This window comes from Choristoneura fumiferana, chromosome 29, assembly GCF_025370935.1.
Source record: "Choristoneura fumiferana chromosome 29, NRCan_CFum_1, whole genome shotgun sequence".
Taxonomy (NCBI): domain Eukaryota; kingdom Metazoa; phylum Arthropoda; class Insecta; order Lepidoptera; family Tortricidae; genus Choristoneura; species Choristoneura fumiferana.
The window spans coordinates 1,255,648-1,267,395 of NC_133500.1; the positions used below are offsets into that span (position 1 = coordinate 1,255,648).

Here is an 11,748-nt window from a genome sequence, read left to right on the forward strand (position 1 = left end):
ATGAACGCGAGGCGAAATTATGGACAACAATGGATTAGGTTTTGTATGGTGCTTAAATTTTTAATATACATCGTGTTTTTCTTGATTTCCGTTAATTTAGAAAGACGTCTCAATTAATTGATAGAAACTAGTTAAGTACGTGATAATTAACATTTTTTCCAAATTGAAAATTACAAGATTTTTTTTTTCAAAATGTTTTTCGTACGAAATATGAATTCGCAGTCATTGTTAACGGTCAAATACCTTCATTCTATTTATTTTGGGATAAATAATTGATGAATGCGATAGTGAATCCGAGCACGTTAAATATACATATTTAGACCTGTATGTTTAGCTCTGTTATTGACTAAGTTTAAAAAGTATACGTGGCTTGAGTCCAATTCGAAATAACTGAAAGCTACACTTTGCCAATACGATTTCCTTTAGACCTCCCCTCTTTAAGAGCCTACTACTTTTATTTTAACAACATTTCTCAATTGTTACAGGATCTTATCCCCGTCCAGGATACGGAGTCATACCTCCTCAAGACGCAAAACGCGATCACAAATCTACAAGCGAAGCTGAGCGCTCGTCCGTCCATCCCGCCCCAACTCACCTCGAGCCTCATCAGCGAGAAGACAGCGCTGTCCCGCCTCCCCGTCTCACAGCTCAGCCGGTCCAATTCCTTAAACTACCGCTTGAGAAGAAAAGATAACTCCGGCGAAAGCAGTCCTTTAAGAAGCCCAGGGAACTACGTAATCACTGGTTCCAGAAAACTTCCCGAAACTACGAAAATATTAATCAACAGTGCATCGAAGTCTCTAGACGCTGAGCGGAGACGACGCGATTCAAACATGAACAGTCCATCGTCAGACAAAGGGCTTTTAAGCAATAGTTCTGACGACAAAACCATTTCGAACAGACCCCAGTACGATGTCGAAGCTATACTGTCACCACACAGGAAGCACGTTAGAAACAAGTCTTTCGACGGTCCCGTGGAATACTTCAACAGCGATGCTAGCAACGCGAATGCTGTTTGCCTCAAGACTGTGCTAAAGAACAACGCTGAGGCGTATCCGAGAATCGATACTCGTTACCAAGGCGACAAGAAACACCAGAGGGTGTCTAGCGACGGCAAGACACCGCAAAACTATAACTACGCCGCCTTCGGTTCATCCATCAAACGGTCGAGCTCCTTCAACACTGTCAACAAGAACAACAACTATTTGGATCCAAGGATAACATCGCGCCGTTCCAGCGGCCATTCCGAAGAATACAAAGACTGCTCCGATGAATCGGACAACGGGTTGTTTGAGAAATCGCAAGATTCTAGATACAAGCGTGCTCATAGAGGTCGAATCGATTCTCCAGACTTGAAATCAGTTGCGCCAGCTAACTCTCCAAAATGTCCCAACACTCCGGAGATGCACAGGAAGTTTGGGCCAGGTTTAGTGAGGAACTCCGTCAGGGTGACCAACAAGGAGCGGGTGAGGGCTTCCGAGCCGAGAGAGCCGGTCCAGAAGCCTGTGAGCCACCAGAGTAGGAGGATATCGGAGCCGACGCGCCAGGCTGTCCTGAACCGGCTTACCAAGTCCAGGAGTTCGACTCGGGAGTTCCAGCCGAAGAATCAGGATAAAGGTATGGCTAGTTTATGTTAATTTTATTTATTATTGGCTCTTACTCACGGCTTTACTCGCATGAACCATGAGATGAAGTACCTACTTAGTTAGAATTCTAATTCTTTCGCAATCTCCATAGAAATCATCATAAATAGGCTAGTTTAAAAATTCTAGTTACTCCGTCAGTTTTAACATGTATTTTTAGGGTTCCGTACCCAAAGGCTGCTAACGGAACCCTATTACTGAGACTCCACTGTCTGTCTGTCTGTCCGGCCGTCTGTCACAGGGCTCTATCTCTTGAGTAATAGTTAGACACTTGAGATTTTTCACAGATTATGTATTACTGTGGCCGCTATATAACAACAAATACTAAAAACAGAATAAAATAAAAATTTAAGGAGGGCTTCCATACGACAAACTTGATTTTTTTTGCCGGTTTTTTGGTAATGTCTACATTTGTATAGATAATGGTACGGAACCCTTCGTGCGCCAGTCCGACTCGCACTTGGCCGGTTTTTTCTTTTGTCAATTAAACAAGAAATGAGGTATAGCCAGTTAAAGTTCCATCACGTGTCAGTCTAGTTAGCAGCTAGGAACATTATGTACTGTGTGCTTATTCTTGGCAGCACTTGGAACAGTGGTTCTTAGGGCTTGTAAGCACTTGAGCGTGGCTAGGTAACCAAAGGGCCTGCAACTAAACTAGGGCCCAACTCCCTATTAAAATCGTTTGTTCCGTATCCGTCGTTGGTCCGATATATCATACGTTTCTCCAGATTTGACACGGGATAAGAGCTATAGTTTTAAGTCAGCGTCCGAGGGGCCCCTCGCTCTGGGGCCCTACGGGGTCTGCCCTCCGGTAGCTACGCCACTGCACTTGGTTCAACTCCCATAAAAAGTGACCAACCTCCTTTGTTTATTTTTTTATTATGAACGGGAGGCAAATTCGCATGCGTCATCTGATGGGAAATGATCACCGCTGCTCATGAGTACCAACAACTCAAGGAGAGTCACTGGTCTGTTGCCGGCCTTTAAAGAAAGTATAAGCCCTTTTCTGAAAGCCCCGATGTCATAATTGTCTAGAAACATTACTGACGGCAGTTGATTCCACAATTATATGTTTACAATGTTTTAAAACACTTTCAATAACTTGTGGTAAAAGTAAATTATATTCACGCAAAGCAAACATCTCGCAAATGATACAAAAGAATGTGGCGTGTATGATTGATTGCGAGAGCAACTTCCAAAACCGTGGCTAATCGAATTACTGTTGCAGACCGCCCGTTGTGGTTTACGCAGGTTACGCAACTGTACGCAACAGATACGCGATGCCAATGAAACAATAAACACAACTGCAATAAGTTAATTTGTTAAAAAAAAACATTTTTAATACATTTTTTTTTGCTAAATGTACTTGCAGTGTTATCCAAAATACATTTCCGTGCCAAATTTCAAGTTGATGCTATTAATCGTTAAGGAGTTCCGTCCTGCGGAGGCAATCCTGACTAGACCACCAGGATGTCTCTACCAGATTATTGTATTGACGCCAGATTTACATAAGTTTGCCAAATTTCAAGTCAATCCGACAGCAAGTAAGATAAATTGAACTCGCAAGATTTACAAACAGACAGACAGATAGAGTCGGATTCAGATATTTTTGTTCAAAATTTTGCTCACAAGTTCATGAACTCGACTGTAAAGGCTCCAGTACAAAGCCTGTGATGCCATGCTTTGCAATGCACAACTGTCCACGATCACTTGGTGTTCACACAAGCATGGCTCATTGCTGCCTCGGAACTTGCGATGACGAGTAATTACGGCCGCGCTATTTATTATTGCTTAACAAGTATTACAGAGTGTGTACCGCCACAAACTATTAAAAAAAATGGCGCAAAAGACGATGGAGACGATCAATTTAATAATATTGAACTATTCAGTCGGTGACGAACTAAACAATGGGCGATTGTGTGAACACCACAGGCACGCTACGCCACGATTCCTTTGAAGTGTGCAAAAAACCGACAACGTCCCGATTCGCCACGATACAATTGTACCCACTATTCCATTTACCTTACACAATGGCGATGGCTGAAGTCAGTATACGCCATTCTGAGCCTTAAGATATTTGAGGATTCTCTACAAATCATCCACCGTAGAAACACGATTACTTGTAGTTCGTTCGATAGAAAAAAAACCAAAGTACCTAGTCTCTAAAAAAACAAAATAAACCCTGACCCTTGTTGGTACGGCGTAAATATCGCATACTCGTAAAATTTTTAGGATTCCGTAGTTAACTAGGAACCCTTATAGTTTAACTGTCTGTCCGTCTGGCTGTCCGCGGGTAAGCTCAGAGACCGTTAGTACTAGATAGCTTTTTTTCATTTATTTATTGTAAAATATACACATTTTATCATAAGAAGTATTTCGCCAAATTGCAAAACAATTTGTTGGCGAACCAAACGCTGTAATTTGGCACGAATATACATATCAGTCACGCCGACAGTGATAAAATAAAAAAACCGGCCAAGAGCGTGTCGGACACGCCCAAAATAGGGTTCCGTAGCCATTACGAAAAAATTAAGTAATATTTTTTCTAAGGATTTCGTATTTTATACGGAATCTTCCAAGTTTAGGTATATTTTATACCTTAGGCTGCTATTTACTCATAAAATACTAATAATTCTCAAGCAAACTTAGCCATTATAGTTTTCCTTGAAAGTTTGATATATTTACTACCATCCTGATTTTTTTCAAATTTTTCCACTCATCGGTTTAGATTTAAGAGGGGGGGGGACGCTCGATTTTATGAAATATTGCAAACTTCACTAAAAATCGTCTCAGCAACCCCCTAAGACCTATCCAACGATACCCGATACTATAGGGTTGGATGAGAAAAAAAAATCACCCCTACTTTCTGTCTTTGGGAGGTACCCTAAAAAAAAATTATTTTTAATTTTTAATTGTACCATTTTGTCCGCATAGTTTACTTATATATCCGTGCAAAATTACTGCGTTCTAGCATTGATATAGTCCCTGAGCAAAGCCGCGGACGGACAGACAGACAGACAGACATGGCGATACTATAAGGGTTCCATTTTTGCCATTTTGGCTCTGGAACCCTAAAAACGAAAAAAATAATTTTTTAGGGTACTTACCCATAAACGTATAAGTCGGGGTGATTTTTTTTCTTGTCTCATCCTATAGTGCGGGGTATCTTTGGATAGGTCTTTTAAAATTATTGGGAGTGTTGTGAAGACGATATTTCGATTCAGTAATCTGTTTGTGAAATATTCTAATTTAAAGAGAAAATTTTCAATAAAACCGAGCGCCTCGCCCCCTTTAAAAGCTAAACCGTTGGTTAGATGTTTTTTTAAAACAAACGTGATGGTAGTAATGTATATCAAACTTACAAGGAAAATCAGAACGGCTAAGTTTGTTTTATAATTTTTAGTAGTTTAAGAGTAAACAGCAGCCTAAGGTATAAAATATACCTAAACTTAGAAGATTCCTATCAAAATACAAAATTCATAGAAAAATATTACAAAACTTTATCGTAATGGCTACGGAACCTTTTCTTGGGCGTGTCTGACACGCTATTGAACGTTTTTTTTTAATATCTGTTAGTGTTAGTAATAGGAAGAAAATACCTAAAATTACACGCGTTCTGGCCAACCATCTTGAGCCGCCCGCTCAAAATATCCCAATTGCACAAAGCCCAGGCTCAATATGAGAGGTGACCCCTGCCTCGCAAAGGGTCGCGTATAACCCAGAGATGATAATAAGGGCTATCGTTTTTTGTCTCACTAGATGGCGCACTGTTGCGTGAGGTTTTTAAATATGGCTTTCAAAGTCTGTTATTACGGGCGTGAAAACAAAGTTTAGATTGAAATCATATTTAATACACCTTAAAACCGTACCATAAAAATATCGACCATGCCACAGTGTTGCATAGTCCCCGTTTTGTTCGGAAAAAAGGGAGGACAAAGGTTTCCGAAAGACAAAACTGTCTCAAAACACAGACATTCATTGCCCAGGAACGCATATTTGCCATAATTAATTTCAGATATTGCAAAATATTCACAAAATTATTCTAATTATAAATAAACCCGCGTAGCTCACCCAAAAACCATGAGATTTGACATTTCGGAGACCTCACGCTACACTAGCGCCTCTAGTGGCGAATCCATACGCGATAGCCCTCATTGGAGAACCTGGGCACAGATTAGTTATATTTGTTTATTATTTCAGGTCAAAAGAAACCCAGCCAGTACCGTTCATCGTCTGCCCTAGCGACCAAAGAGGTAGAGTTTAGCAACTGGAAGAAGAGATCTTCCTACGATCCAATGAAGGCGGCCCAGGAGGGAAAGAGAAAGCAGATGGCCAAGCGGCAGGAGTGCAACAAGGATGACTTGAGCTCACCCAGGTATTTTATCTTTTGTTACTTTAGAGATATCGAAATTGAAACTTGCAGTTTCTATTGAAACTTTCTACCAAATAATACCTTTAAACGAGCAATTCTTGTATATATATATATATTTCGGGGATCTCGAAAACGGCTCCAACGAAATCAATTTAGTATGTAGGGTTTTTCGGAGGTGAAAAATCGATCTAGCTTGGTCTTATCTCTGGGAAAACGATTGTTACCAAGTTTTACCCCGAGCAAAGCTCGGTCGCCCAGATAGTTTAATTTAATTAAAATTTAATTTAATTTCTCCAAAATATAACTCCCCAGCCACTCCTCTCCGGTGCACCGCTCGCAGTCGTTCCACACGACCAACATAGCCGACCTGGAAACCCTGGACTACTCCTCCTCGGAGGAGCCGACGCCCGCCCTGCCCGTAGACCCCATGGTCACCTCCACGCACTCGGACATACTGGACCTTAGGCCCAACTTCCGCGAGAGCATGCGGCGGCAGGCCGTCAATAACGATGTGGTTATGGCGAGGGAATATGTTGCTGGATTTCAGGTTAGTTAAAGAAAAAAAGAAATTGTATCGACTCCTAGCGCCATCTAGTGAACAATAATAGAAACATCCGACTCCGCGCTATCGAAGTTTCTCGGGTCGTCATACAAGTTCCGACGCTCGTTCTTTCGGCGAGGAGATCTGTTGGTGGACATTTCGGAATAAGACCTGCCTGAGATTTCTCTATTGGAGCCCCCACAATCATTTATTCGTGACAAACCTTCTAAATAAGAAAAATAAATTAAAGTTTATGCATGTCACGAAATGGTCCCAAATCAGCAAAAACTGCCGGTCTTGCGAACGGCGCTGTTATTCCTTTGGGACCATCTGTTTATCATCATTTCATTTAAGAGCGTTTATACCTGCTGAGCTGGCAACGTTGCATTTTTGATAGTTTTTATTATCAAATTAAATTATTTTTCAGGTGAACAAGCCTCAAGAGAAACTCATGCGCAGTTTACACACAGACAAACGGAAAACCTTCATCATAGATGACATTACACCTACCAAAGAGAATATAGACTTCTTATCAAAAGCCGAAGCCATAGACAAGAGGAAAACTTTCATACTTGACAGTGACACTTCAACCACCAACGGGAGTAGTCCAAGGAACTCGTCTATATTCAGCCACGAGAAGAGTATGACGACTGGTACTAGTGATACAGAGGGAGAGAGCGGGACAGAGAGTGCTCCTGTTGTGATGAGGCAGGGGAAAAAACCAGTGCAAGCCAAGCAGAGGTAAGTTAAAGAAGAATATAATAAGAGATATATAACATTAAAGAGTGTGCTGAAAACAAAAACAATAAAAACATAATTAAATCTGACCCTTATTTGCGTCAGTGGGACACTACCTGTAATACTACAAACAGAAGAAGAGATATTTTGAGAGGTTGGCTGGGAGCACTATGGTGTAATCAGCGCCATAAACAAAGGGGAACAAAAAATATTTATTAAAACAAAATCCTCTATAGGTATCATGTGTTTCATATGGAAATGCGAGAGTTTGTGTCAGCAAATTTAAAAAATAAATAAAGTTCCTGTATTAAGGTGATTCTTTCAGTGTTCAAATATATTTTAAAGGTTGCTTACAGAGTGTTTAGACCTTTATGTAACTTTACTTTAATTTGCTTAAAACAAGTCAAATGACTAGTTTTTGTATATTTTTATAACTATTAAAATTATGCGTGTAAATCGGAGCATTAAGTTGCATAGATATAGGTATAAGTGGAAACTGTTTTGGTTGATGTGTTATTGAAATGTTTATATATCGTCGTGTTACTTTAAGCTGTTGGTTTCCCAATTTAATAAAATAAATAAATAATAATAACGTCATCGTTATAGCCGTGGTGGCCTAGTGGTTTGACCTATCGCCTCTCAAGCAGAGGTTCGTGGGTTCAAACCCCGGCCCGCACCTCTGAGTTTTTCGAAAATTCATGTGCGAAATTACATTTGAAATTTACCACGAGCTTTACGGTGAAGGAAAACACCGTGAGGAAACCTGCACACACCTGTGAAATACTTAATTCAATGGTATGTGTGAAGTTCCCAATCCGCACTAGGACCGCGTGGGAACTACGACCCAAGCCCTCTCATTCTGAGAGGAGGCCTGTGCCCAGCAGTGGCACGTAAATAGGCAGGGATGAACGTCATCGTTGTTGTTATTGATGATGGCAATGATAATCTTTTTGTTATAGTTGTCATTGTTAATGATGACATTGGTGTTGATGATGATGATAATATTGATAACAATGTAATCTAACCGCATATCGCAAATTCCAGGTACAGCGGTGACTACTCCATGTCATCGTCGACGACCTCGCTCAAGAAGGCTCCGATCCAGCCTCGCTACCTCGACATATCCAAATACAAACCCGAGAACTCTCCCAAAAACTTCCTCCGCCGCGACCCGAGTAAGACTTACGTAGCAGTTCTGAACCATGATCGGGCAGGATCGGTCAGCAAGGGGAGTGCGCAACACTACGAAATGGGTGAGTCAAAGTCAAAATACCTTTATTCAATTTAGAGCAACAAGCACTTATGATATTTGTGAATGACAAATTTATCACCGGTCAGGAAAAACCTCTTTTGAGAAGAATTCGGCAAGAAGCTCAATAGTTGATTATGTATGCAAGATAGAGTAATGGCCCTAGAATATATCCCTGGGGTACTCAATTGGTATTGTATATATGAGTAGAAAACGAAAATGACGTGATAGTGAGATGAGCATGGGAAGCACGGGAAGTTATTTATTTGTTTATGGCTTTACGTGTTGCAATTTTATTTCAAGTCAATTCATGACATCTGTCAGGGCATACAATAACTTTAACTATAACGCCATGTTATTTTTGATTTCTTTTAACTTTATTCAACACATCAATTGAAATTAATTTCTCCATTTACCTATATTGGACTAATAAATTGAATTTGAATTTAGAATTCATGACACTAGTGGCCTAACTCTTTCAGTTGTTTTTTTAATCTTATAAAATCCCTACACATATTATCCATAGGTAATTCATTAATCGGTGAAGAAAAAAAATTGAATGCGCCTTAGGTAGAGTAGTGGCCCTAGGATTTCTCCCTGAGATACACACATCACACCTTGACTAACAGTACGCCTTCATCTCTTAGTTTCTTCTGACCTTTCTTAAGAATATCTAAACATCAATCAACTTTTAATATCGTTGCAGAACAAAAGAAACAAGAATTAGAGAAGTGGAAACGTAGGGCATCGTACGACCCGCGTAAGGCGGCCGCTCTAGGGAAATCGCCTGCGGCCAAGGCGCCTCCGAAAACCGCCAGGTGAGGACATAGTTTTATAACGTTTCGTTTATTATAAGGAGTGTCATGGATCAGGTGATGTACGTGTCTTGAAATAAAAATATCAGAAAGTAAGAAAAATATTTATTAATAACAATTAAGGTAATTTTTAAAAGAGAAAAAAGAAAACAAAGACAAATTGTCACGTTTGCCATTACGTTTTTTTTATTAGTTTACGTTTTATTTTCAAAACATAATCATTGTCACAAAAATTCGTAATAAAAATTCGAGTAATTAGTTTTAAAAAGGTCTATTGTATATCTTGCGATAAAAACAAGTGATTAGGAAGAGGGGGAGTGTTTAGTCGACAATATCACGAGAAAAGGGGGGTTGGGGGCAGAATAAAAAAGTTTTAAAAACATCACCTGATTTATGGAATCCTAACCGACTGTAAAGTTTTTTTGATCTTTATTCTGCTTTCCGACTAAGGCAGCACTATTAAAATCACTGCCATCAATTTTACATAGGTATGTTTCATTCCAGATAATATTGGACAATAATAATTTTGGTGTATTGTTCTAGCTAACCTAACATTTTAATTTCTTCAATACTTGAATTTACAAGGGTCTGAACTTCAATTTAATTTTACTTTTAATTATTTTCTGATAATTTTCCTTTAAATGTCAAACTAATGTTAACATTTCATCGGATTCTAGAGCGTGACAGGTGTCAAAATGCATGCAATACTGCGTAAAGTGACGCGAAGATGAAGTTGTAAGGTTAGTCAAATGTCAATTCGACAGTTGTGGCGTCTGGACATTGACACTGTACTGTCACAGCACCAGCTATAATATGGTGATTTACCTACGCTTCAAATAAGCTTTAACACGATAACGTTCACATACCTACACATGGCACTTTGAAAAATTAATTCTGTAAATACCAAAACATGCTGACTAAAAAAGATGTTTTAAAAGCTTTCGGAAAGACCGTAATTTCCGTAAATAATACTTCGCACGAAACTGGGCACTTTTTTTTTCTTTATACTCGTATTTAAGTTACAATTTAATTTCTATACCTATGGCAAAATGAAATCTGGTTTACGAAGTAACTCTTGTCAAAGATGTACTTTACTGATCGGATTTAAAAACTGTTAGTTTGTAATAAATCAAATTATTGTTTATACCTCTGAGTTTTTCGAAATTCATGTGCGGAATTACCTACATTTGAAATTTACCACGAGCTTTACGGTGAAGGAAAACATCGCGAGGAAACCTGCACAAACCTGCGAAGCAATTCAATGGTGTGTGTGAAGTTCCCAATCCGCACTGGGTCCGCGTGGGAACTACTGCCCAAGCCCTCTCATTCTGAGGGGAGGCCTGTGCCCTGCAGTGGGACGTATATAGGCTGGGATGATGATTGTTTATACCAGGTGGGCCCTTTAACTGAAGCAAATAATTTTAAGTCACAAGTTCAGGAACTTAAAAAATATCAAACATTATAATATTACATGTTTTCGAATTTGAGTTATACCTAATGTTATTCATTAGCAATTTTGGTATTTATTAAATTAATAGTGAGAGACGCGGTTATACGTAATTCTGTGTTATACCGTCTAACAAAAATACAATTGCATTATTTACTCCATCTGATGCAGAATGCCTTCACGCAATGGTATAATAAATAACTCAAGTATTTTTTTTAATACCGCCTATTGCTGTAATATGAGGGCAGTAGGTATGCCTTAATTTTCACTTTTGCTATAGCCGTCTCTTTCGGGTGTACCATGGGTAGTTTGCTTTCTTGATTTTATTTATTTATTTATCTTTGTTTTCACTCACCTTATTCGAAATTTAAACTAACTGGGACTTGGAAGTGCCATAAATTGCGCTTAGATTTTAGCTTACTAACTTGAACTCAACTAAAGTTATTAATAATCACTAACCACAGCTTACACCTTAATATTTGTAAGTTAAATGCTCAGATGCTTATTTTTTATAATCGTTTGAAATGGACACTTTTTTAAATCTTTTGGGTAGGAATACTGAAATCCAATTGGATTTTTAATTTCTCTATATTTATGTACTTACTCCTACTGTATAATTTACTGGATGTTGCACTTTTGTACTTACCACTGATGAACCACATTTTCAATTCCTTAAAGCGCCATAGACACGTCGTGCATCTCTGTATACCGGGTGGGACCTTTAACAGGAGCAAATAATTAAAACAGATCAGCCATAATATAAAGGCCCCTCCCGGTACTTTTGTATGTAAACACTGCACTCAATTCAAAAAAATATATACTTAACTACAATTCCTTACGCCAATCTAAGCACTTTTATAATTAATAGTCGATCATTTCATTCTGCACTACCTTGATGATTGCCAGACTAGCAACGTCAGCTTTAAGCGAAACTTTTTCCTAC

The 11,748-nt window shown here is 39.1% G+C and overlaps 2 protein-coding genes across 2 annotated transcripts in view; both read left to right on the forward strand.

Annotated features, from left to right (window-relative positions):
* LOC141444285 (uncharacterized) overlaps positions 1-11,748 on the forward strand; it is a 273,640-nt gene that overhangs the window by 145,460 nt on the left and 116,432 nt on the right. The gene's annotated exons all lie outside the window — the stretch shown is intronic.
* LOC141444378 (uncharacterized) overlaps positions 1-11,748 on the forward strand; it is a 78,685-nt gene that overhangs the window by 61,719 nt on the left and 5,218 nt on the right. Inside the window, exons 3-8 of the mRNA XM_074109931.1 lie at positions 486-1,617; positions 5,844-6,018; positions 6,328-6,562; positions 6,984-7,297; positions 8,339-8,547; positions 9,250-9,361. Coding sequence (XP_073966032.1) covers positions 486-1,617; positions 5,844-6,018; positions 6,328-6,562; positions 6,984-7,297; positions 8,339-8,547; positions 9,250-9,361 — 2,177 coding nt within the window. The remainder of the gene's footprint in view (positions 1-485; positions 1,618-5,843; positions 6,019-6,327; positions 6,563-6,983; positions 7,298-8,338; positions 8,548-9,249; positions 9,362-11,748) is intronic.